Raw genomic sequence first — 22,246 nt, forward strand, 5'->3', positions numbered from 1 at the left:
AACAATTTCCCCACAGCAAGCTCCCACAAACAACATGATATTAATCAAATCATCTACTATAATAATGACTTAGGCCTTTGTGTACAGGGCACAATTTCAAAGCTTGCAAATATTGTGAACTGTGAAGAGGACAGTGTAGAACTTCAAAAGGACAGACAAGTGACAGATGAAATTCAACACAGAGAAGTGTGAAGTGATTCATTTTGGCAGCAAGTACATGGAGAGGCAATATAAAATAAAGCGTACAATTCTAAATGAGCAGAGGGACCTGGGTGTACATGTGCATGTCATTGAAGATGGCAGGAGAGGTTGAGAGCGCAGTTAATAATGCATACAGTATAAGAACATAAGAACTAGGGGCAGGAGTAGGCAATTCAGTCCCTCGAGCCTGCCCCGCCATTCATTACAATCATGGCTGATCTCATTTCGGCCTCAACTCCAATTTCCCGCCCTCTCCCCATAACCTTTCAACCTGTTACTCGTTAAAAATCTGTTTATCTCCTCCTTAAATTTATTCAGCTTCCCGGCATCCACTGCACTCTGAGGTAGTGAATTCCACAGATTCATGACCCTTTGCGAAAAGTAATTCCTCCCCATCTCTGCTTTAAATCTACCACCCCTTAGCCCAAAACTATGACCTCACGTCCTAGAATGCCCCCACAAGGGGAAACATCCGCTCCATGTCTACTTTGTCTATCCCCTTTAGCATCTTTAGTATCCTAGGCTTTACTGATAGAGGCATAGAGTACAAGAGCATGGAGGTTATGTTAAACTTGTATAAGACACTGGTTAAGCCTCAACTGGACTATTGTGTCCAATTCTGGGTTCAGGGAGAATGTGGAGGCATTAGAGGGAGTGCAGACAAGATTCACGAGAATGGTTCCAGGAATGAGGAACATCAGTTACATTGATACAGTGAAGAAGTTGGGACTTATCTCCTTGGAGAAGAGAAGGTTGAAAGGAAATTTGATAAAGATATTCAAAATCATCAGGGGTTTGGACAGATTAGATAGGGAAAAATTGTTCCCAGTGGCGGACGGATCAAGAATGAGGGGGCACAGATTTAAGGTAATTGGCAAAAGAAGCAATGGAGACATGAGGAAAAACTTTCATGCAACAAGTGGTTAAGATGTGGAATACGCTGCCTGAGAGCGTGGTGGGGGTAGGTTCAATTGAGATGTTCAAGAGGGAATTGGGTTACCTGAAAAGGAAGGACGTGCCAGGTTATGGGGAGAAGGCAGGGGAATGGCACTAAGTGAATCGCTCCCTCGGACAGCTGGTGCAAACATGATGGGCCGAATGGCTTCCTTCTAAGCTGTAATTATTCTGTGAATGGTGCTGGCTGATGGATAAACATTGACCAGAATAAGGGAAGAGCTTCCCTGTTCTTCAAATAGCACTATGGGATCTTCTGCATCCATATGACAAGAAAGATGGGCACTCAGCTTAACATCTCATTTGAAAGGTATCACTTCAGACAGTTGCAGCATTCCCTTGGGTACTACACCAGGAGCGTCAGCCTGGTTTCTGCACGCAAGTTTTTGGAGTGGGTCTTGAAACCATAAACTTTGGTTGACAGCTTCCAGACACACATGTTGACAGACAAAATGAGTATTTCTAATTTGCTTTTATATAAAAATAATGATTTGTATTACATAATGGAGTATGATCCATGCCTACACTATAACAATAGGAAAAAGTTAATTAAGAGCCGAAGAGGTTTGCACAATTGATCATTTTCCTACTCTTATAATACTAAATGCAGCGATAATAAGTGTGGTCTTGCTTAGCTGGTGCAGAGTCAATCATACAGCCTCAGTCTACAAGACAGTGATAACATTTAGGCTACTTATCTTTGTAGCTCCAATCAGGCTTCCGCCCTGCCACAGCACTGGCATGACTTGCAAAGTGTCAAATTACAGCCTATGTGACTGACCATAGTAAACCATCCCTCATTCATCTTGACCTGTTTTCAACCTTTGACACTTAACATTGCCATCTTACCCTATTGTGCAGCTTGATAGGGCTGCCCAGTCTACTCTACTCCTGTCTATTCAATCGTAGCCAGAGAGTCACCTGCAATGACTTCTCTACCTATTACTACACAGTTAGCTCTCTATGTCCCAGGGATCTATCCTCAGCTGCATGTTTCCCACCTACAAGCCCTTTGCTGAAATTATCCAAAAACATGTCAGGTTCTACATATAAACTAATGATACTCAGCTCTATCTCTCTTGACTGCTTCACTGCCTCCGATTTGTCACGCTGCTTGTCTGACATCCAGTATTGGATAAGCAGCAATTTCCTATTGGGAAAGATATTGGGAAGACTGAAGCCACTTCCTTCGGATGTCACCACAAACTCCGCTCCCGAGCCACTGATTCCATTCCTCTCCCTGGTATGAGGGTGAATCAAATCATTTACAACTTGGAGTGGTGTTGAGCTTTCCTGCCCCATATCCTCTTCATCATTAAGATCACCTACTTAAACCTCCATCTCTGCCTCATCAATGCCATTGTCACCTGTGAACTATTCCAATGTTCTCTTGGTTGGCCTCCCACTATGCCCACGTCATTACATTGAGCTCATTCGAAACTCAGCTGCCCACATCCTAACTTGCCCCACCTCCCATTCATCCATCACTCCTGTGCTTGGTGAGCTACACTGGCTCCCCATTAAAAAATGCTTCAATTTCAAAATCCTCATCCTTCTTTTTAAATCCCTCCATGGTTTTGGCCATTCCTGTATAACATACACATGAACAAGGAACCATTCAGCCTCTCCGCCATTCAACAAGATCACGGTTGATCTGATTGTGGCTTCAACTCCACTTTCCTTCCTACCCTCTTGATTGACAAGGGAGTCAATTTAACTTAGCCTTAAAAATATTCAATAAGACTGCCTCCACCGCTCTCTGGGAGAGTTCCACGGACTCACAACCCTCAAAGATGTTTTCCTCATTTCCATCTTAAGTGGGAGACCCCTTACTTTTAAACTGTGTCCTCTAGTTCCCCACAAGGGGAAACATCCTTTCAACATCCACTCTGTCAAGTCCCTTCAGGATATATGTTTCAATAAAACCATCTCTCATTCTTCTAAATTCCAATGGATACAGGCCCAGCTTATCCAACCTTTCCTCATAGGATAACCCCCTCAATCCAGGGATCAGTCAAATGAACCTTCTCTGAACGGCTTCTCACACAATGATGTCCTTCCTTAAATAAGGGAGATGGAAACGCTAGATGTAGTTTCACCAATACCCTATACAACTACAGTCAAACATCCCTACTTTTATATTCCATTCTCCTTGCAATAAATGACGTCATTCCATTTGCCTTCCTAATCACTTGCTGTACCTGCATACTAACCTTTTGAGATTCATGTACCAGGACTTTCTCTAAACTAAATAGTGGGGGTGAGGGGAGATGCGATAAGCCAAAGAGACAGAAGGTCAGAGAGTAGGATAGCAATAAGGGAAATGGCTATCAAAGTGTGTCAGGAAGGGACAGAGCAAACAAACATAAGAATGAGCCAGCAGTTAAGGCTAGAGATTGTGAAAATAATAATTCAAAACTAAAGGCACTCTACCCGAATACACAGCATTTGAGACAAGGTAGATGAATTGATGGTGCAAATAGAAGTAAACAGGTAAACAGGTACAATCCAACTGCCACTATGGAGACGTAGCTGCAGGGTGACCAAGGCTGGGAACTGAAATTTCAAGGGTATTCGGCATTTAGGAAGGATAGGGAAAAAGGGAAAGGAGGTGGGGTAATGCTGTTAATAAAGGATGGGATCAGTACGTTAGTAAGAGAGGATCTTAGTTCGGATGATCAAGATGATCAGTTTGAGTGGAGCCAAGAAACAACAAGGGGCAGCAAACTTTTGTAGGAGCTTTTTATAGGCCACCAATTGTGGTAATGTAGGGCATGGTATAAATCAAGAAATTAGAGGTGCACGTAACAAGGGTATTACAGTAATCATGGGGGACTTCAATCTACATAGACTAGGAAAACCTAATTAGCACTAATGCTATGGAGGATGAATTCCTGGAATGTATACAAGATGGTTTTCTAGAACAGTATGTTGAGGAACCAACTAAGGAATGGGCTATTTTAGATCTAGTATTGTGCAATGAGAAAGGGCTAATTAATAACTTTGTTGTAAAAAGACTTTAGGGAAAAGTGACCATACTGTGAGAGACTTTTACATAAAGCTTGAAAGCGATGTAGTTCAATCCAAAACTAGGGTTGTAATCTAAAAAAAAGGAATCTACGAAGGTGTGAGGGGAAAGTTGGCTGAGGTAGATTGGGGAACTATATTAAAAGGTGTGATGGTAGACAGGCAATGGCTAGCATTTAAAGAATTAATACATAGCTTGCAACAAATTTAAATTCCTTTAAAGGTACAAAAAAACAACCATGGCTAACAAAAGAAGTTAAGGATTGTATCAGATCAAAGGAAGAGGCTTATAAAGTTGCCAAAAAAGTAGTAATCCTGAGGGTTGGGAACATTTTAAAATTCAGCGAAGGAGAACCACGAAATTGATGAAGAGAAAATAGAATGTGAAATTAACCCAGTGAACATAAAAATGGACTGTAAAACTTTTATAGGTATGTAAAAAGGAAAAGGTTAGTAAAGACAAATGTGGGCTCATTACAGGCAGAGATTGGAGAATTTATAATGGGAGTAAGGAAATGGCAGAGAAAATAAACAAATACTTTGTGTCTGTCTTAACTTTGTCTCTTTCTCCATGAAAGGGACTACTGAGGTTGAGGATCGGAATGAAATTAGCGTTAGTAAAAAAAGTAGCACTGGAGTATTTAATGGGACTGAAAGTTGATAAATCCTCTGGACCTGATGATATATATCCCTGAGTGTTGAAAGAAGTGGCTGTAGCGATAGTGGATGCGTTGGTTGTCATCTTCCAAAATTCTACAGATTCTGGAACAATTGCTGTGGATTGGAAGGTAGCAAATGTAACCCCACTATTTAAGAAAGGAGGGAGAGACAAAACAGTGAACTACAGGCCTGTTAGCCTGACATTAGTAGGGAAAATGCTAGAATCTATTATAAAGGATGTGATAACTGGGCACTGCGAAAATAATGGTAAGATTGGGCAGAGTCAACATGGGTTTATGAAAGGGACATCATGTTTGACAAACCCGTTGGAGTTTTTTTGAGAATGTTACTAGCTAAATAGATAAGGGACTATCAGCGGATGTGATATATTTGGATTTCAGCAGGCTTTCAATAAGGTCCTACACAGGAGGTTAATAATTAAGCAAAATTAGAGCTCACGAGATGGATTGAGGATTCGTTAATGGTCAGAAAACAGAGTAGCGATAAATGGATCATTTTCAGCTTGGCAGGCTGTGACTGGTGGGGTATCGCAAGGATCACTGCTTGGACCCCAGTTATTTACAATCTATATCAATGATTTGGATGTGGGGACCAAATGCAATATTTCCAAGTTTGCTGATGACACAAAACTTGATGGAAATATGAGTTGAGGAGTGGGCAAGAACATGGCAGATGGAATATAATGTGGAAAAAACATGGGTTTATCCATTTTGGTAGAAAAAACAGAAATGCAGAGTGTTTCTTAAATGGGGAGAGACTGGAAAGTGTTGATGTCCAAAGGGACAAGCAATAAGGAAGGCAAATGTTATGTTAGCCTTTATTACAAGTGCATGTGAGTACAGGAGTAAGAAAATCTTGCTGCAGTTGTAGAGCCTTGGTGAGGCCACACAGAGTAGTGTGTGCAGTTTTGGTCTCCTTACTCAAGGAAGGATATACTGGCCATAGAGGAAGGGCAACGAGGGTTCACCAGACTAATCCTGGGGAGGTGGGATTGTCTGATGAGGAGAGACTGAGGAAGCTAGGGCTATGTTATCTGGAGTTTAGGACAATGAGAGGTGATCTTATTGAAGTGTACAGAATTCATACAGGACTCAATAATGTAGATGCAGAAAGGGTGTTTCCCCTGGTTGGTGATGGGCGGGGTGGAGGTGACACAGTCTCAGAGTAAGAGGTAGGCTATTTAGGACTGAGATGAGGAGGAATTTCTTTACTCAGAGGGTACTGAATCTTTGGAATTCTCTGCCCCAGGGGGCTGTGGAAGCTCAGTCATCAAGTATGTTCAAAGCAGAGGTCGATAGATTTCTAGATACCATTGACATCAAGGGATATGGGGATAGTGGCAGGCAGATGGTGTTGAGATAGAAGACCAGCCACGATCCAATTAAATGGAGGAGCAGGCTCGAGCTGCCGAATGGCTTACTCCTGCTCCTATGTTTCTGCAGCCCTACAGCTCTTAGAGATGTTTGTGCTCCTTCAATTCTGGCCTCTTATCACACCAACACCACCCTCCGCCTTCCCCCAACCCATCTTCAAACCCCATGATTCTAACTGCCCCACTACTGACGATTGTGCCTTCAGCTGCCGTAAACTTGAATTCTCTCCCTAAACTTCTCCATCTCTTTCCTCCTACAAAACGCTTAAAACCTGTCTCTTTGAGCAAGCTTTTGGTCACCTGTCCTAATACCTTATTCTGTGGTTCAATGTCAAGTTTTATTCGATAATTATTCTTCTAATTAGCTTTCATCAGTAATTTAAATGCCTGGATATGAACACAGTACTCAATGTTGTCTGCACTAGACTGGTCCTACTAGAGACAGCTTGATGTGACCACATTCTACTGGAGTGCATGAGGTTGACTCTGAACAGTACAGCTGGCATCACCAAAAAGCAGATTTCATGGCGTCCAAAATCATTTCAACAATACAAAGGATACTGCAACCTGCACCACTGATTTATCCTACTCTGAGCTTTCTCAACAGAAATGAGCTCCATGTTTGCAAATTTGCAGCTTTAACAGATTTGAAACAACATGAAAAAATAGTTGACACACTATTTTTAAAAAACAAACAATATATAACCCCAACAAACATTTAATAACATTTTTCTATGTACTCACCATTTCTTCTCTGGAATTGGACGTGGTACTGCATTGACACGACAAGGAAAGTTGGGCTGTCCCGACATATTTCTACCAAGAATAGTTCCCACCAAGTTCAGTGGAAGGATGACAAAAAAACAGATGCAGCACACAGCAACCTTTATGGAGAAAAACAGCAAATTAAAAATCAATTCAACTTTACTACACATTTTGTTTATACTGCATCGCTGAAATATTTTGATAAATTATAAACCCCAACTGGCGTGAAAAGGGTTGAAAACGATTGTATGCAGATAATGGGTGGCTGCAAGGTATTTATCAAAGTTCGGTCAATCCATAAAGATGCGATTGTTGACCGAGAACCTCTGCCAACCAAGGTCATTCTGAACTTCTTTGTACACTGTTGGAATGATTAATGGGCACCATGGATCCACTAAGATAGGACAATGCAATTGTGAGAGCACAACCCATATTAAGATATGGGCAACTAGCTGGAAAATCCTGACATCACAATGGATCAAGGAAAAGTACTGGGATTTAACTTTGAAGCTGAAGGTTTCATACACAATGGCATATTTGGGTTCTCATAGTTGATATTCACTTTGGCTTAAAGTAAGAAACATTTTACCTGAATGAAAACCACCTAACTCTTGGCTTATTAGTGATAAGAAACAAAGAGCAGTACGCCTCAAGTACTACCTCAGTCTCCTAACTCTTAAGTTGCGAATGAGATCATAATGCAGCTGTGGTTCATAAAACAGATTCAGTTATCCTCAAACTTGTCGTACAATCTGAATTGAGGTCAATTTGGCTTAATGTAAGAGCACTCAAGTCAGAACTACAATCTCGCAGGTTTTGATGCGAATCCTCTAAGTATTAGTTTAGCATTACAGCTTTGAGGATTATGCTATCAGTAGGTTCTTTGTTTAGTCATAAAAGCAATTCTATGCTTTCGACTAAAGCCTACGATATTAGTAGATTGTGTTAAAATCAAGCTGCTATGGGGAGCACAGTTGAATTCTCTTCTCTGATGATCTGGTCCCTTCTGTGTGATGTACTTGGTTACTTAAGAATTTACTTAAGAATTGCTTACAAGTTGAGAACTGGTTAGTGAATTTATTACAGAACTTTCTTAGTCTTATTTTTTTTTCTCTTTTGCAGTCTTAATCCAATTATTACTTTGTTTGCCTCTTATTTTTTTTCCTTCTGCTGTCTGAAAAGCTGTGTGTAACATGACTGCTGTTATACCGGATCACAGCAATCCAAGAGGACGTGGCTTATCCTGTACCCGAGTTCAAAACATTTCCAACTTATAAAAATATTTGCAGCGCATCAACGTTCTTGATAGACTGCACAGTACTAAACATTCAAACTACAGCTAAACAATGAAACTGCAGGCTGGAACCAAGGGTCTCTGGAGCCAAAATGTCTATTCCTGCTGATCATCGAGGCCACCTTCAAGGTAGGAAGTGATCTCTTGTTATAGACAGCTTTAGGCAGGGATAGGTTTAACCATTTGTTTGTCAAGAATCTCCCTCAGCTATTCTTTGATCTTCAAACAATTTTAGACACCATTTAGCCTTTTAAAACAACCTTGGCCTCTCAGATTTTTGTCCTCTCTTATTCCCCTCTCCAGTATGTAAAATAAGCCTGATTCCCTACTCCTTATTTAGGAAGAATTCAAACATAAACTTTAGAGTTTTATTTTGATTAATAAAACCATTAAAAATAATGCCAGTCCATTTTAGGTTGGAAGGTCATGCCAGTCCCGGCAAAATGGAATAACCTACATGCGGTTCACTAAAAAAAAGGGTTGAGCCTAAGTATGGAACAAAAAAAGGAAAAGGGGTCTCATTTAGAGGTACTCAGTTAAGTCAATTGCCTAACTCAAAGTCCTCTGAGGGCAAAACTAAGAATGGTCATTCATTAAGGACAGTATACAAGCGCCACCCAGAGGCAGCAGCACTCAAGTGCACAACAGCGAGCAACAAGGAGGCAACAAGTGGAACTTTCCATTTGTGTCTATTCTCTCTCGTGTGTGTGTGTGTGTGTGTGTCTGTGTGGCTCTCTCATATTCGCCTTTATTGATGAACTAAATATTCGGGGGGTGGGTGGGGCTTGGAGGGGCAGTAATATAGTTACACAGGAGCTAGAACTGGTTTTAATCCTTCTAACTTTTCCTGGGTAATTATTCTGCTAAAAGAGTCGGAGCCATCCGAAGTGTCCAACTCTAGCCCAGAGTTTCAGAGGGTTCCAGACACAGGGAAACTGCCATTCAGAATTTGAAATTTCCCGGCAATTCCCGCAGAGTCCTTGTGTCAGGGCTTCTGAGGGGTCCCTGGAGCATCTTCTGGTATACGGCCATCTGTACACCAAAGGATCTGGGCTTATGTGCGCAAGTGGTCAAGGATGGGATAAGCTATGATGTTGCCCCTTCCCACCACAGTATTTACATGTCTGCCAACATTCACAATTTAAGTTCATCAATGAAGAACTACAAAATAGAGCAGGGAACAAAAGGACTGAGATGAGGAGAAATTTCTTCACCCAGAGAGTGGTGAGCCTGTGGAATTCGCTACCACAGAAAGTAGTTGAGGCCAAAACATTGTATGTTTTCAAGGAGTTAGACTTAGCTCTTGGGGCGAAAGAGATCAAAGGATATGGGGAGAAAGCAGGAGCAGGCTACTGAGTTGGATGATCAGCCATGATCATAATGAATGGCGGACCAGGCTCGAAGGGCCGAATGGCCAACTCCTGCTCCTATTTTCTATGTTCCTATGACATTGGTGTTTGTGGGACTGTGTCCCAACATATATCAACACCTTCACAGAGATAAGTGGATGGAAGAAGTAAAGTATTAATTTAATTTAATTTAAACAATGTTTCCCTTTTTGGGCAATCGAAAATCAGGCAACAGCTTTCAAAAATTACCAAACTACATGAATTTAAGTCCACAAAAACTAAATCCAATTATGTTACTAGCTCATCAAAATAACGTAACAATATCGGCAAACGATTAGGTTGAATTTCATTATGTTAGAACAAGTCAGTCAGGTTTTGCAGCATAATCCTAATTTCCACTCTACATTGCTGCGTGCGCCTGGGCTGATGTCTCCAAGAAACAGTTCCGAAACAGACTCTCCTGATTCACAAAGACAATTACAAATTGGGAACTGTCCAAGGAACTGAAGAATATCCAGGTCATCTTGGGGCATGTTTATGAACATCAGCCTTACTCACTGTCACTACTCAAATAAATAGGCTGAATGCTTAGAATTCACATAATTAGTGCAAATTACAGTACTGCACCTGATAATGCAAAATATTCTTGAAGACCATTGTGCAAAGTCAATGACTTCTAGACCTTGAAACATTTTCAGGCAGCCCATCCAAAAATCTAAGCCTGTCAAACACTGAGAAAGTAACAACCCTCAAGCTATTAGCGAATGTCACAAGGAGGTTTGAGACGAGTTACCCAGTGAGGACTTTGGATTCAACAGACCATAACTAGCAGCCAAAGGTGGAAATCAGAGCTTGGCAAACCTATATTAAAGGTGTACATAAACAAATGCAACCAGCATCTCCAATAGGATGGCTGAGATCACCATTCCCTTCACTTTCTCTGTTCACCCAGCATCCCAACTCCAAATTCCCCAATCCTCAGGAAAGGTAATTAATCTTTCCCCTTAAGCTTGAATACAATGTACAAGGGTTTGGGAGTTCTCAAAGGCAGAAGATTTGTCAGGAAACAAGTTAGTGCAGCTATCTATGCCAGCAATAAAGGATATTATACAGACTTTCCAACAAGCTATAAAGCTGGAAGGATGAAGGTGGTGTATGCAAACAGAAAAGTCGCATATTAATTGGGCATTTTAAATAGCCCAAGTTAAATTGGAATACAAAAAATTAGCAAGTTAATTGAATGCATAAATAGTGTAACAAAAATGTCACATGAGGCAAATTGCACCTCTTTTCAGTAATAAAATCACCCACATATTTTGGGAACGGAACTCTGTACTTCTGGGCTACAGCAACCATAGTATAATTACACTTGATATGATTTAGGATCAATGAATACTGTAAACCAATGACCAGTTTTAAAAACACTACCTTTGAGTGGTCACGTGAAGAGATTAAGTGGATCAATGGTGAATAGCATTGAAGAAATACTTAGCCCTGGACAAGAATGGCTTTAAAGACATACTGCTGAGAATGGAAGATAAACGTCAAGGACTAGTAAGTGCAGACTAAACAAACAATAAAATGCAAAATAGAAAAATAATTAGGGGAAAGGGGTGCTGTAAATCCAAGAAAGCTGGGGTCTTGAAAAAAAAAAGGCAGAGGAATAAAGTGAAATGAGAAATGGTACAAGCCGAATTCAACAGCAAGAAAATCTTGCAGAATTAAACGGGGTCAGAGAGAGCAGTAAGCTCCTGTAAATATTAAAAGACATCATAATGAATATGTATGCTAATGAAGTGCATATTCTAGTTTTTCCTGAAGACTAACAGGCAACCCAACATAAGTTTCCTACCATTAAATTTAACAATATCAACATCACTGAAATGGGAGGTCGTAGACAGGTACAAAACATTGGAAAAAAGTGGGCTAACAGATAAATCTACAAAATGTTGTTGGGCATCAGGAAAGGGTTGATGAACACAGGAATACTCCAACGGATTGGAAAAAGCCAACACGGTAACCAATCTTCAAGATGGTAACATAGCAAACCCGCAGCACCATTACAATAATTTTGCCAAGTAACAAAATCGGTCATTAGGAGCAAGCTGAAGAATTAATTCAGTTAAATTAAACTAATAAATGGTAGTCGAGATCATTTCAGAAGGAGGCTCTGCCTGATAATGTGAAGCCCTTGACAAGTGCCAGACTGGCTCAGTGGTAGCATCTTACGTGAGAGTAAGAAGGACCAGATAAATTAGCCTGGTACCTCAATGCAGTATCGAGGGAATGTTGCATGCTTGGAGGTGCCACCTTTACAATGAGACACCAAATCAAACCGTCTGCAGTAAAAGACACAAAATGCCTTACTGAAAGAGGAAGACGAGATCTTTTGGTGTCCTGGTCAACATTTCTCTCTCAGGCCAACACCATCTAATCAAATTAATCGGTTTTTCATCTCACTTTTTTTTGGGTCCTTGGCTGCTTTGCATGCCTACAAAATAAGTGACCACATTTCTAAAGTAATTCATTGGCTATAAAGCACGTTGGGATATCCCAAGGTTGCAAAAAGCACTATATAAATTGAAACTCTTCTTCCTTTCATGGTATTTAGACAATCTCATGGCAATGGTATCCATGGTGAAAACCCATAAGTGGATAGGTAATAGGGTGAAAAGAAAGTAGTAAGCACTAGTTAGGAGAATGCTATCATTTTAGGCCACTTAACTGACAAAAAGCATAGATTCAGAAACAAATTGCAATTTAGTCCAGTTGGCAAATGATACCCAGCTAGGTTATGGTGGTTGAGCTGAATAAAGCCAAAAAATGTCAGTTGAAATTCAATTCTGTACATAGAAGGTAATGAATGCTGGAAGAATAACACCTATACATCAAATGTGTTTGATGTCACCGGGAAGAGAGGCTGAATGATCTGGGAACGACAGCAGATGAACTACCGACACATCCAATCAATGCTGAACATCAATTACTAAAGTTAAAGAAATGTTGCCCTATGTCACTAAATTAGCAGATAAAACTGAGGCCTTCTTGCTAAAACTTTACATTTCTCCAGGCAAGCCACATTGAGTGCTCCATTCAGTTTTAGAAATGTCTCAACACTTCAGCTGTGAAACGATTTGAATGGTGGAAGACCTTTCAGAGCTGCATAAAATACTAAGTGAACAAGGACATAAGGGGTTAAACCAGCAAAAAAAACGAGTAAAGTCTCATGTCAAAGAGGAAGTCGTCATAGAAAGATCATTCAATACTTGGTGCAGGGGGGAACATTTTTCTACAGGAGGATGAGCTGAATGACTTCCCTCATTTATACTTACCTTTGTGAAGATTTCAGCTGTTAGGATTTACTGCTTGTGTTCAAGTCTGACATGCTTACCATTGTTCCGAAAGGAATAGCTCGTGATGCATGATAATACATTGCAATGAAGTTTATGAAGAATGCAGTTCCGCACACCATGGCTGGGATCAAGAATGCCCCAATAAACATCTGCTTTATCCATCTTCGGCCTATTTATATACAAAAAGTAGAAAGTCAAAATTAAATTTGATTATGTGATCAGTGTTTACTGGATTTGTATTTTGCTGTTCTATACTTACATGACAGTAACGCAGGTAAATTAGTTAACAACTTGAACAAAAATGCAAGTTTCAAACAACATGACCCCACCGCTGAACAAAGATTGTCACTGACCTTCCCACTTTCTGGAGATCTTTCCAGGGCTTCCAACCTCAGTCCCCAGACCCACACTGGTCACTTCTACCTCCTTCCCAAGGTCCTTAAACAGGACTGCCCTGCTAGCCCATTGTTTCAACCTGTTATCTCAAACTTTTCTTTCTCCTTGTCCAGTCTCTTCACACTTACATCTGCGGCTCTATAAACACCCTTTGTCACTAAACTGTTTCTTAGTTCTAACTGCCTCCTTTTTCACTATGAATGCCCAGTCCCTCTATACTTCTATTCCCCAGGAAGGCTGGAGGGTTCTTGGTTCTCCCCTGAACAACGGCCCAACCAGTTCCTGCCCACATCACCCTCCTCCACCTGACTGAGCTTATTCTCATATTGAATAATTTCTCCTTTGACTCTCCTCATTCTTCCCAACACAGTGTTGCTACGGGAAGTTGCAGGGGTCTCAGCTATGCCCGTCTTTTTGTGGGATATATGGAACATTCTTTGTTCCAGTCCGACTCAGGTCCACTCCCTCAGCCGCAGGTCATCTGTGTAGCAGAAAAAGCGGTATGTTGTTTTCTGCTCTTGCCCTTTCCCATCTACCCTTTCACTTCCACCTTTCCCACCATCAAGGGACCTACACAATCTTTCCAGGTAAAACAACGATTTACTTGTACTTCTTTCAAGTTAATTTACTGTATTCACTGCTCATGAAGCAACCTGTTCTACATGAAGGGAGAGAGATAAACCAGGAAACTAAGTCAGCTAGTCAGCCTAACATGGTGATGGGGATGTTACTAGAACCCATTGTCAGGGACAAAAACTTTCTGGAAAGGCATGGGTTAATGAGGGGAGTTGGCATGGACTGGTTAAAAGCAAATCGTATCTGGCTAACTTGGCTGAAATCTTGGATAAGTTAACAGAGTGGGGTGATTAAGGTAATGCAGTAAATGTTGTATCAATGAAGTACAGGAACAGGAATGTCTTGCTGCAATTGTACAGGGCCTTGGTGAGACCACACCTGGAAGTGTGCGCAGTTTTGGTCTCCTTATCTGAGGAAGGACGTTCTTGCTATAGAGGGAGTGCAGCGAAGGTTTACCCGAGTGATTACTGGGATGGCGGGACTGACATTTGAAGAGAGATTGAGACGATTAGGATTATATTCGCTGGAGTTCAGAAGAATGAGGGGGGATCTCAGAAACCTATAAAATTCTAACAAGACTAGACAGGGTAGATGCAGGAAGGATGTTCCCGATGGTGGGGGAGTCCAGAACCAGGGGTCAGAGTCTGAGGATATGGGGTAGACCATTTAGGGCTGAGGTAAGGAGAAATTTCTTCACCCAGAGAGTGATGAGCCTGTGGAATTCATTACCACAGAAAGTAGTTGAGACCAAAACATTGTATGTTTTCAAGGAGTTAGATATAGCTCTTGGGGCGAAAGGGATCAAAGGATATGGGGAGAAAGCGGGAGCAGGCTACTGAGTTGGATGATCAGCCATGATCATAATGAATGGCGGAGCAGGCTCGAAGGGCCGAATGGCCTACTCCTGCTCCTAGTTTCTATGAACTTTCAGATGGCATTCAACAACATGACAAACACAGGGTTTATTAAGACGGTAGCCCACAGAATTGAGGAGAAAATGGTATTATGGATACAAAATTGGCTCTCTGACAGGAAGCAAAAGGATGGCGGTGGATGGATGTTTTTTGACTGGAAGGTGTTTTGGTGTTTCTGAAGGGTCAGTTTTGGGTTTATTACTTGTATAAATTTTTATAAATAACCTAAGCTTGGGTGTAGGGAGAAGCACTACAATGTTTGGAAATGGTCTGAAACTTGGGAAAATAGATTATAGGATAGGCTGTGAAACTGCATCCGAGCAGAAAGGGAAGGTGGTGGGGACTGGCAGTGGTGTGGAGGAGGAGTGCTGATGATAAACCCAATTCTTAGTTTTCCTTATTTCTGTGTATGGCAGGAAACTTTGGCACTAAATTTTAGGTAGTAGCTTAGTTATAAACAATGGAAACAGCAAAGGAATAACGGAGATGGTGGAATTATACAAGCATAAGCAGCACTTCAGACCAAATGAGAGCCAAATTAAATCACAGAAACCTCACGAGTGCTTGCAATTCCCTTCATAAAAATACATCAGTATCCAGTTATTGTCAGAGGTTAGAGAAACTTGAATTAAGATAGTGTGAAACAAATGGCGCAGTTTAAATATTAGTGGAAGCAAGGGGCAAGTTTCATGACTCAGTTTTCCAGCAGTAATTGAAGCCTTTTATGACAGGAAGGATGATGTGGCCGTACAGCAAACATGAGCTATTCAATTTCCTTAAAGATACACACTCTCTTTTGCTAACAAACCAGAAGGTTCTGCATATCAGCAAGGCCACAACTGAGATGCAATTTGGCTCAAAAGCTCCAGGCTAAAGAAAAGGGACAAGCAGCAGCTGGCAATCCTGCTCCTGGTAAGTGAGCCAGGGACACCTGCTGGAAAGTAGAGTGTGAATGTCATGCGAGGACAGGTCGTCTTCAATGGTTGAATGGCCTATCATTTATGGTCTAGGTTCAGGTATATAATTATAAGTCAGAGATTTAGCTTATGAAGCTCAACTCATAGCACCCTAAACCTCTAACTGTATTCAAACTGACACTTTAGTCTCCATCACCCTGTCTGGCAAGTCACATGAAATACTTTCACGGAGTAAAGGTGGCCCTCCTGATATCTGTTTAACATTTATACTTCACCAATTTCCTTTTTTACTTTTGTGGCTTACCTTAAAGTAATATTCCAGCTCCTAGTAGGCATTTACATTTGTCCGAAAACACTAACTACCATCTCAAAACAATGAGTACAAAACAGTGGAAATGCACAAAACTTTTATATGATGGATGAACAGGACAAGGGATAATATAGAGACAGCTGAGATTTTCCACTGTTTTTCCTACCTTGAATTTGAGATTGAGCGAAAGATTAGTGCCTTTACACCATGTAGTGGAATCAGTGAGTACTGATGAAGCCTCACAGCTTCCCTTGTCATGCTTACATTGAGTGTAAAAACACTGGCAGCGGATTCAAAAATATGGTATCAGATGCTTCAGCTCTGCATCAACGACGTTTATTAGAAAACTGTTTTTATGCAAAATGCAGCTCAATCACAACCTTAGCTACAAGTTGCTTTTCTGTCTGGGTGACTGCCTGCAACGTATGGGGCGCAGAGATTTTCTGGATAAATCAAACCGCATAGGAAGGAGCACAATAATATTCAAAATTCCACTGTGGAACCACAATGGCAAGCTTTAATACAAGCCACAAAAAGCTAGCGGATCAATATATTTCCAGTAAGTTAACCACATAAGCAGGCTGCATGGCCCCACACTTCAGAAACGTTGAGTCACCATCCATCTTGATTTTTTAAATTCCCAGAATTACTCGCAGTTAAGTGGCAGCACCAACACCTGTACAGCTGTCCTACGTAGTAAAGTATAAGCAAATCCCACACTACCAAAATCCAGCTGTCCACACATTACCTTACTACAGTCATCATCACCCTTTCACAGGATAACAAATGGTGTTAACACAAATTTAGCAACAGGAAAAAGCCATATGGCCCAACAAGCCCATCCTTGTTCTTCAGTGAACAATTCTCACCATATCCCTCTCTCCATTAATTCTCTCTCTAACCCATTTATGCTGTCTGCTTTGATTGCTTTCCCTTGTAATATATTCCACAATTTTTTCCCTTTCCATGAGAAATTTCAGACTAATTCCCACCACTAATTTTTTTAATTTATTCCCTTAGACTTGAATCCTTTGTTACAATAAATTTGCTTGGATTAGGTTTGTCAATTCCTCTCAACCTTAAAAATGGCTATTCAAACACCTCAAAGCTCTCCTCTATCGCAAAAATCCATGGATTAAATTATTCCAAGAGTTTACTCCATTCTTGGAGTCTAAAAGTATCATTTTTTTAATTAGTCAATATCAGTCACTAGCTTCACTATTCCTGCAGCACCAAAATCAAAGATTTTACAAAGCCAACCTAACCCCGAAAATCCACAAGGTAGCAACAGAAAGCTGCAGCCATTCGACCCATCTAAGCTCATGCAACCCAGAAACGCCTTCCAATTCCATTCCAGCATTCAACTGTTGTTTAAATGAATCCAACAGTTTTCATTTCCAACATCCATCAACCTTTCCATATGTTAACCACTGTGTAAATTCTTCTTGATAATCAGTCTTTTCATGAGTATCTTGAGAGTTTGAACCTGTGACCTATCATCTGATGAAATTAGTCAAATATATTTTCTGAATTGATTGTACTTATATTGTTTACTATTTCATAAGGTAGCCTCTCAGTAGTCTCCTATTAAAGATTCTCCTCACTCCATCCTCTAATACTTTGAGCCAGCTTGTGAAATACAAGATGAATTGAACACATGACTGGGTGTAACTGTGGCACATGGAAATTGAATATTTGGGCGCATTCAGAGCTCTGAAGAAGGGTCATACAGACTCGAAACGTTACCTCTGTTTCTTTCTCCATAGATGCTGCTAGTCCTGCTGAGTTTTTCCAGCATTTTCTGTTTCTGCTTCCTATTAGTTAGCTAATCCTCGATCCATTGTAATATATCACCCTCTACACCAAACTCTTATCCTGTCATGTGGCACCTTACTACTGAATGCCTTTCAGAAATCCAAATCCACTACATCAACTGGTTCCCCTTTACTCACCCTGTTATATCCTCAAAGAACTCTTAACAAATCCTATTTGTTAAACACAAATTACCTTTCATAAAGCCGTGTTGACTCTGCTTGATTGTATCAGGCTTTTCTAAATATCCTGCCAGCACCTCCTTAATAATGGGTTCTAGCATTTTCCTAATTATAGATTTTAGGCTAACTGGCCTAGAGTTCCCTGCTTTCTGTCTCCATCCTTTGTTGAATAGGGGCATTACGTTTGTGGTTTTCCAATATGTTGGGACCTTTCTAGAATCTGGGGAATTTTGGAAGATTACAACCAATGCATCCATTATCTCCGAAGCCATTACTTCTAAGACTCCAGGTCCAGGAGACTTGCCAGACTTTAGTCCCATTAGTTTGCTGAGTACTTTTTCCTTTAGTGATAATAAATGCTTTAAGTTCCTCTCTCCCTTTTGCCCTCCGACTTTCTACTGTTATTGGGATGCTTTTGGTGGAGAACGGCTGCAGAATTCTGAGGTGCAGAGGGATCTAGGTGTTCTAGTGCACGAGTCATAAAAAGTTAGAATGCAGGTACAGCAAGTAATTAAAGCGGCTAATAGAATGCTATCCTTTATCATGACGGGAATTGGAACATAAAAGTAAGGGTGTTGTGCTTCAGTTATACAGGGCATTGGTGAGACCACATCGCGAATAGTGTTTCCTATTCTCCCCAGCTTCTAATTTAAGGAAGGATATAAATGTGTTAGAGGTGGTTCAGAGGAGGTTTACTAGATTGTTACCTGGAATGAGTGAGTTGTCTTAAAGGTTACACAGACTGGATTTGTTTCCACTGGAGTTTAGAAGAGTGAGGGGTGAATTGATTGAAATATAGAAGATCCTGAACGGTATTGACAAGGTGGACGTGGGAAGGATGTTTCCTCTGGTGGGTGAGTTCAGAACTAGGAGGCACTGTTTTAAAATTAGGGGTCACCCTTTTAGGTGATGAGAATTATTTTCTCAGAGGGTTGTGCGAGTTTGGAACTCCGCCTCAGGAGGCGGTAGAGGCGGGGTCAGTGAATATTTTTAAGGCAGAGGTAGACTGATTCCCTTACCTAACAAGAATCTAAGGTTATCGGGAGGTAGATGGGGATGTAGAATTCAAAACACAGACAGATCAGCCATGATATTATTGAATGGCGGAGCAGGCTCCAGGGGCCGAATGGCCTACTCCTGCTCCTATTTTATATGTTTGTATGTTCGTTTGAAGACATATGAAATATTTGTTCAAAATCTCCACCATTTCCTTGTTTCCAATTATAATTCCCCAGTCTCATGCTCCAAGGGACCAACATTTACTTTAGCTACTTTTTTTTATATGATTGCAGAAGCTCTTACTATCTGTTTTTATGTTTCTTGCTAGTGAACTCTCAATCTATATTTTTAAGTTGCTCTTTGCCGGTTTTTAAAATGTTCCCAATGCTCAGACCTACCACTAATCATTGCAACACTTAAGTTGCTGACCACAGTTCTGGTCTCTATATAGTTAAAGGGATATAGAGGCATTGAAGAAGGCGGAAAAAAAAGATTTACAAGGATGATACGAGAATTTACCTAGTTATACTTACTGGAAAAAGCTGAAGAGGCTGGACTTTTTTCACTAGAAGTGAGAGGGCTGAGGGTGACCTAATGGAGGTTTTATATATATATATATATATATATATATAAATATATTATATATATATATATATATATATACACATACACACCAAATTTGGAGTTGTGGAAAACAGTGAGGATGACATCAACTGACTTCAATAGGACATATATAGGCTAGCAGATTAGGTAGGCAAATGACAGATGGAATTTCATACTGAGAAGAATGAGGTGATATAATTTTGGAAGAAGGGATAAGGAGAGGCAAAATAGGCTTAATGGCACAGTTCTCAAGAGTGTGCAGGAGTTAGAGGGACCCGGGGATTCATGTGCACTGATCTTTAGAGGAATCACGACATATTAAGAGAACTAGCAACACGTATGGGATCTTGGGCTTCATAAATAGAGGTACTGTGTACAAAAGCAGGGAAGTTATACTGAACCTTTATAAAGCACTGCATCTGGTTCTGGTCTTAACACTTTAGGAAAGATATGAGGGGTCTTCGAGAGGGTGCAGAGGCGATTTACCAAAACGGTTCCGTGGTTAAAGGATTTTAAGCTGCAAGGTTAGCTGCAGTTGGGGTTGTTCTTCTTGCAAAGGAGGTGGAGGGGAGGTTAGATAAGACAAGATTAGAACAGATTTAGATAAAGCAGACAAGCTATTCCCATTAACTGATGGTATAAGAACAAGGGGTATAAGGACAAGGAGAAATAGATTTAAAGTTTTGGGCAAATGCAGATGCTATGTGAGAAAGATTTTTGTTTTATGCAGCCTAGGAGAACTTGCCATCTAAGAGGGTAGTGGAAGCAGAGAAAATAATTGATTTCAAAATGAAATTGGATTTGCACTCGAGGGAAATATACTTGCAGAGCTACAGGAATACCGTGCGGGAAATGGGACGGATTGGATTGATCTAGAGAGCCTGCATTGACTTGATGGGCCAAATGGCTTCCCTCTATACCATAATGACTCCATGACATAGAGAAGACGACTTGTCTTCAAAGCTCAGGGAAACAACAGATAGCCACTAAAAAGTTCAATAGTGAATTCAGGAGAAAGTTCTATCCCCAAAGAATTATTAAAATGTAGAAATTCAAAGCGTAGCTGAGGCAAATAGCATAGATTTACTCAAGGGGAAACTAGATATGCACAAGGGGGAAAGGACCAGAGGGATATGCTGATGGGTTTAGAAGAGGTGTAAAGGAAGCTCATGCTGAGCATAAATATTGGTACAGACTGAATGGGCTGAATTGCCTATTTCTGTGCTGTAAGTACTATTAATTCCATGTAAGCATCTTGTACTATGCTCAGGTTCTCCCCTCATCTCAAAGGGCCCTCTTACTGTCAGAGCACTGAAAGAAGTTCTCCGTAACATTTTGTACCTCCAGCTATGTGTTTTTTAAAACAAGAAACCACTTTGTACGACCACTTATTGTATAAGTGCATTTTTGCATATTGACAGTAGTCAAAGCTGGACATCTCTAGACTCTTCCATGGTGTTGTCCATGTAGCATCACGAGACACTAGGCATGTTTGCAAAGGAACGTTGTGTGACATTACACACAATGTATTAACAAGCTCATTAATCTACACCGAAAGTAAAACTGAATTTTGATTTCTAGCATAGTCTGATATTATTTCAGATTTTCAGTATATGCAGTGTTTTGTTGGCACATTTGTCACATGGCGTTGAATTTTCTCCCATGTTTTAGACATCAAATTCCACCAGTATCAATTCTTCCATGAATACTATAATTGGTGGACTAGTTTAGGAGCTCAACATTAATTCTTCCTTTCAAATACAGAATATACAGGAAGATGAACAGGTTAGAAATAGATACCCACTTAAGATTATAATAGCATTGTGGAGGATGAGGCCACACAGATCGGCTGGACTGGATAAGAACTATAGGGTTTCAACAGGACATTGCTGAAAGTTTTTCAGCAAATGAGACAGCCCTGGTGTTAGCACCACAGATTTGAGAGGTTGGGGGGTGGGATGATGGGGTGTGTTTTGAGGTTTGGCAGTGGTTCCACTGGGGTCCTGGGTATGAAGGCACTGAGGCAGGAAGGACAGCAGCAGAAACAATGGGGACACATTAAACATAAACAAGCTGCGGAGTTTGGATTTGGAGGACTAAGGAAGGCATCTGCTGGAGGGCCAAGACTAGGAGTGATTTACATGTCAGAAATATGCAAGAGACAATTGCACTGAAAATACAAGTACACCAGAAGCTGAAGTAAAGGCCCAGTAAATTACAAGACTATTTGGAGAAATCTGGGCAGAAACACTAAATTCTTGCTGAGATTACTGAAAGTCTCGATTGTAATACAAAAGATGTTTTTGAAAGGCTGTCAGATTTGAAACCGTAAAAACAAACTGCCTTTCAAAAATTATTTATATTTCTGCTTTGTTACACTTATTATGGGTGAATGGACAGATCCGAGTTATTTCCTTTAGTTCAAGATTTGGAATATATATATCAACACAAACTCACTCACCATTATGGCTAGCCTTAGTGCCCGAGAGATACTGAGGGGGAATATTAAGCTTCCCACTACTTTCCAGTGACCCATGCCAG

The 22,246-nt window shown here is 40.6% G+C and overlaps 1 protein-coding gene across 1 annotated transcript in view; it reads right to left on the reverse strand.

The window, feature by feature from the left end:
• The window catches only part of tm9sf3 (transmembrane 9 superfamily member 3), a 134,806-nt gene that overhangs the window by 20,299 nt on the left and 92,261 nt on the right, over positions 1–22,246 (reverse strand). Inside the window, exons 9-10 of the mRNA XM_078530542.1 lie at positions 13,035–13,165; positions 6,980–7,119 (exon numbers count right to left, since the gene is read on the reverse strand). Coding sequence (XP_078386668.1) covers positions 6,980–7,119; positions 13,035–13,165 — 271 coding nt within the window. The remainder of the gene's footprint in view (positions 1–6,979; positions 7,120–13,034; positions 13,166–22,246) is intronic.

The sequence above is a fragment of the Cetorhinus maximus genome, chromosome 27 (assembly GCF_964194155.1).
Source record: "Cetorhinus maximus chromosome 27, sCetMax3.hap1.1, whole genome shotgun sequence".
NCBI classification, from domain to species: Eukaryota; Metazoa; Chordata; class Chondrichthyes; order Lamniformes; family Cetorhinidae; genus Cetorhinus; species Cetorhinus maximus.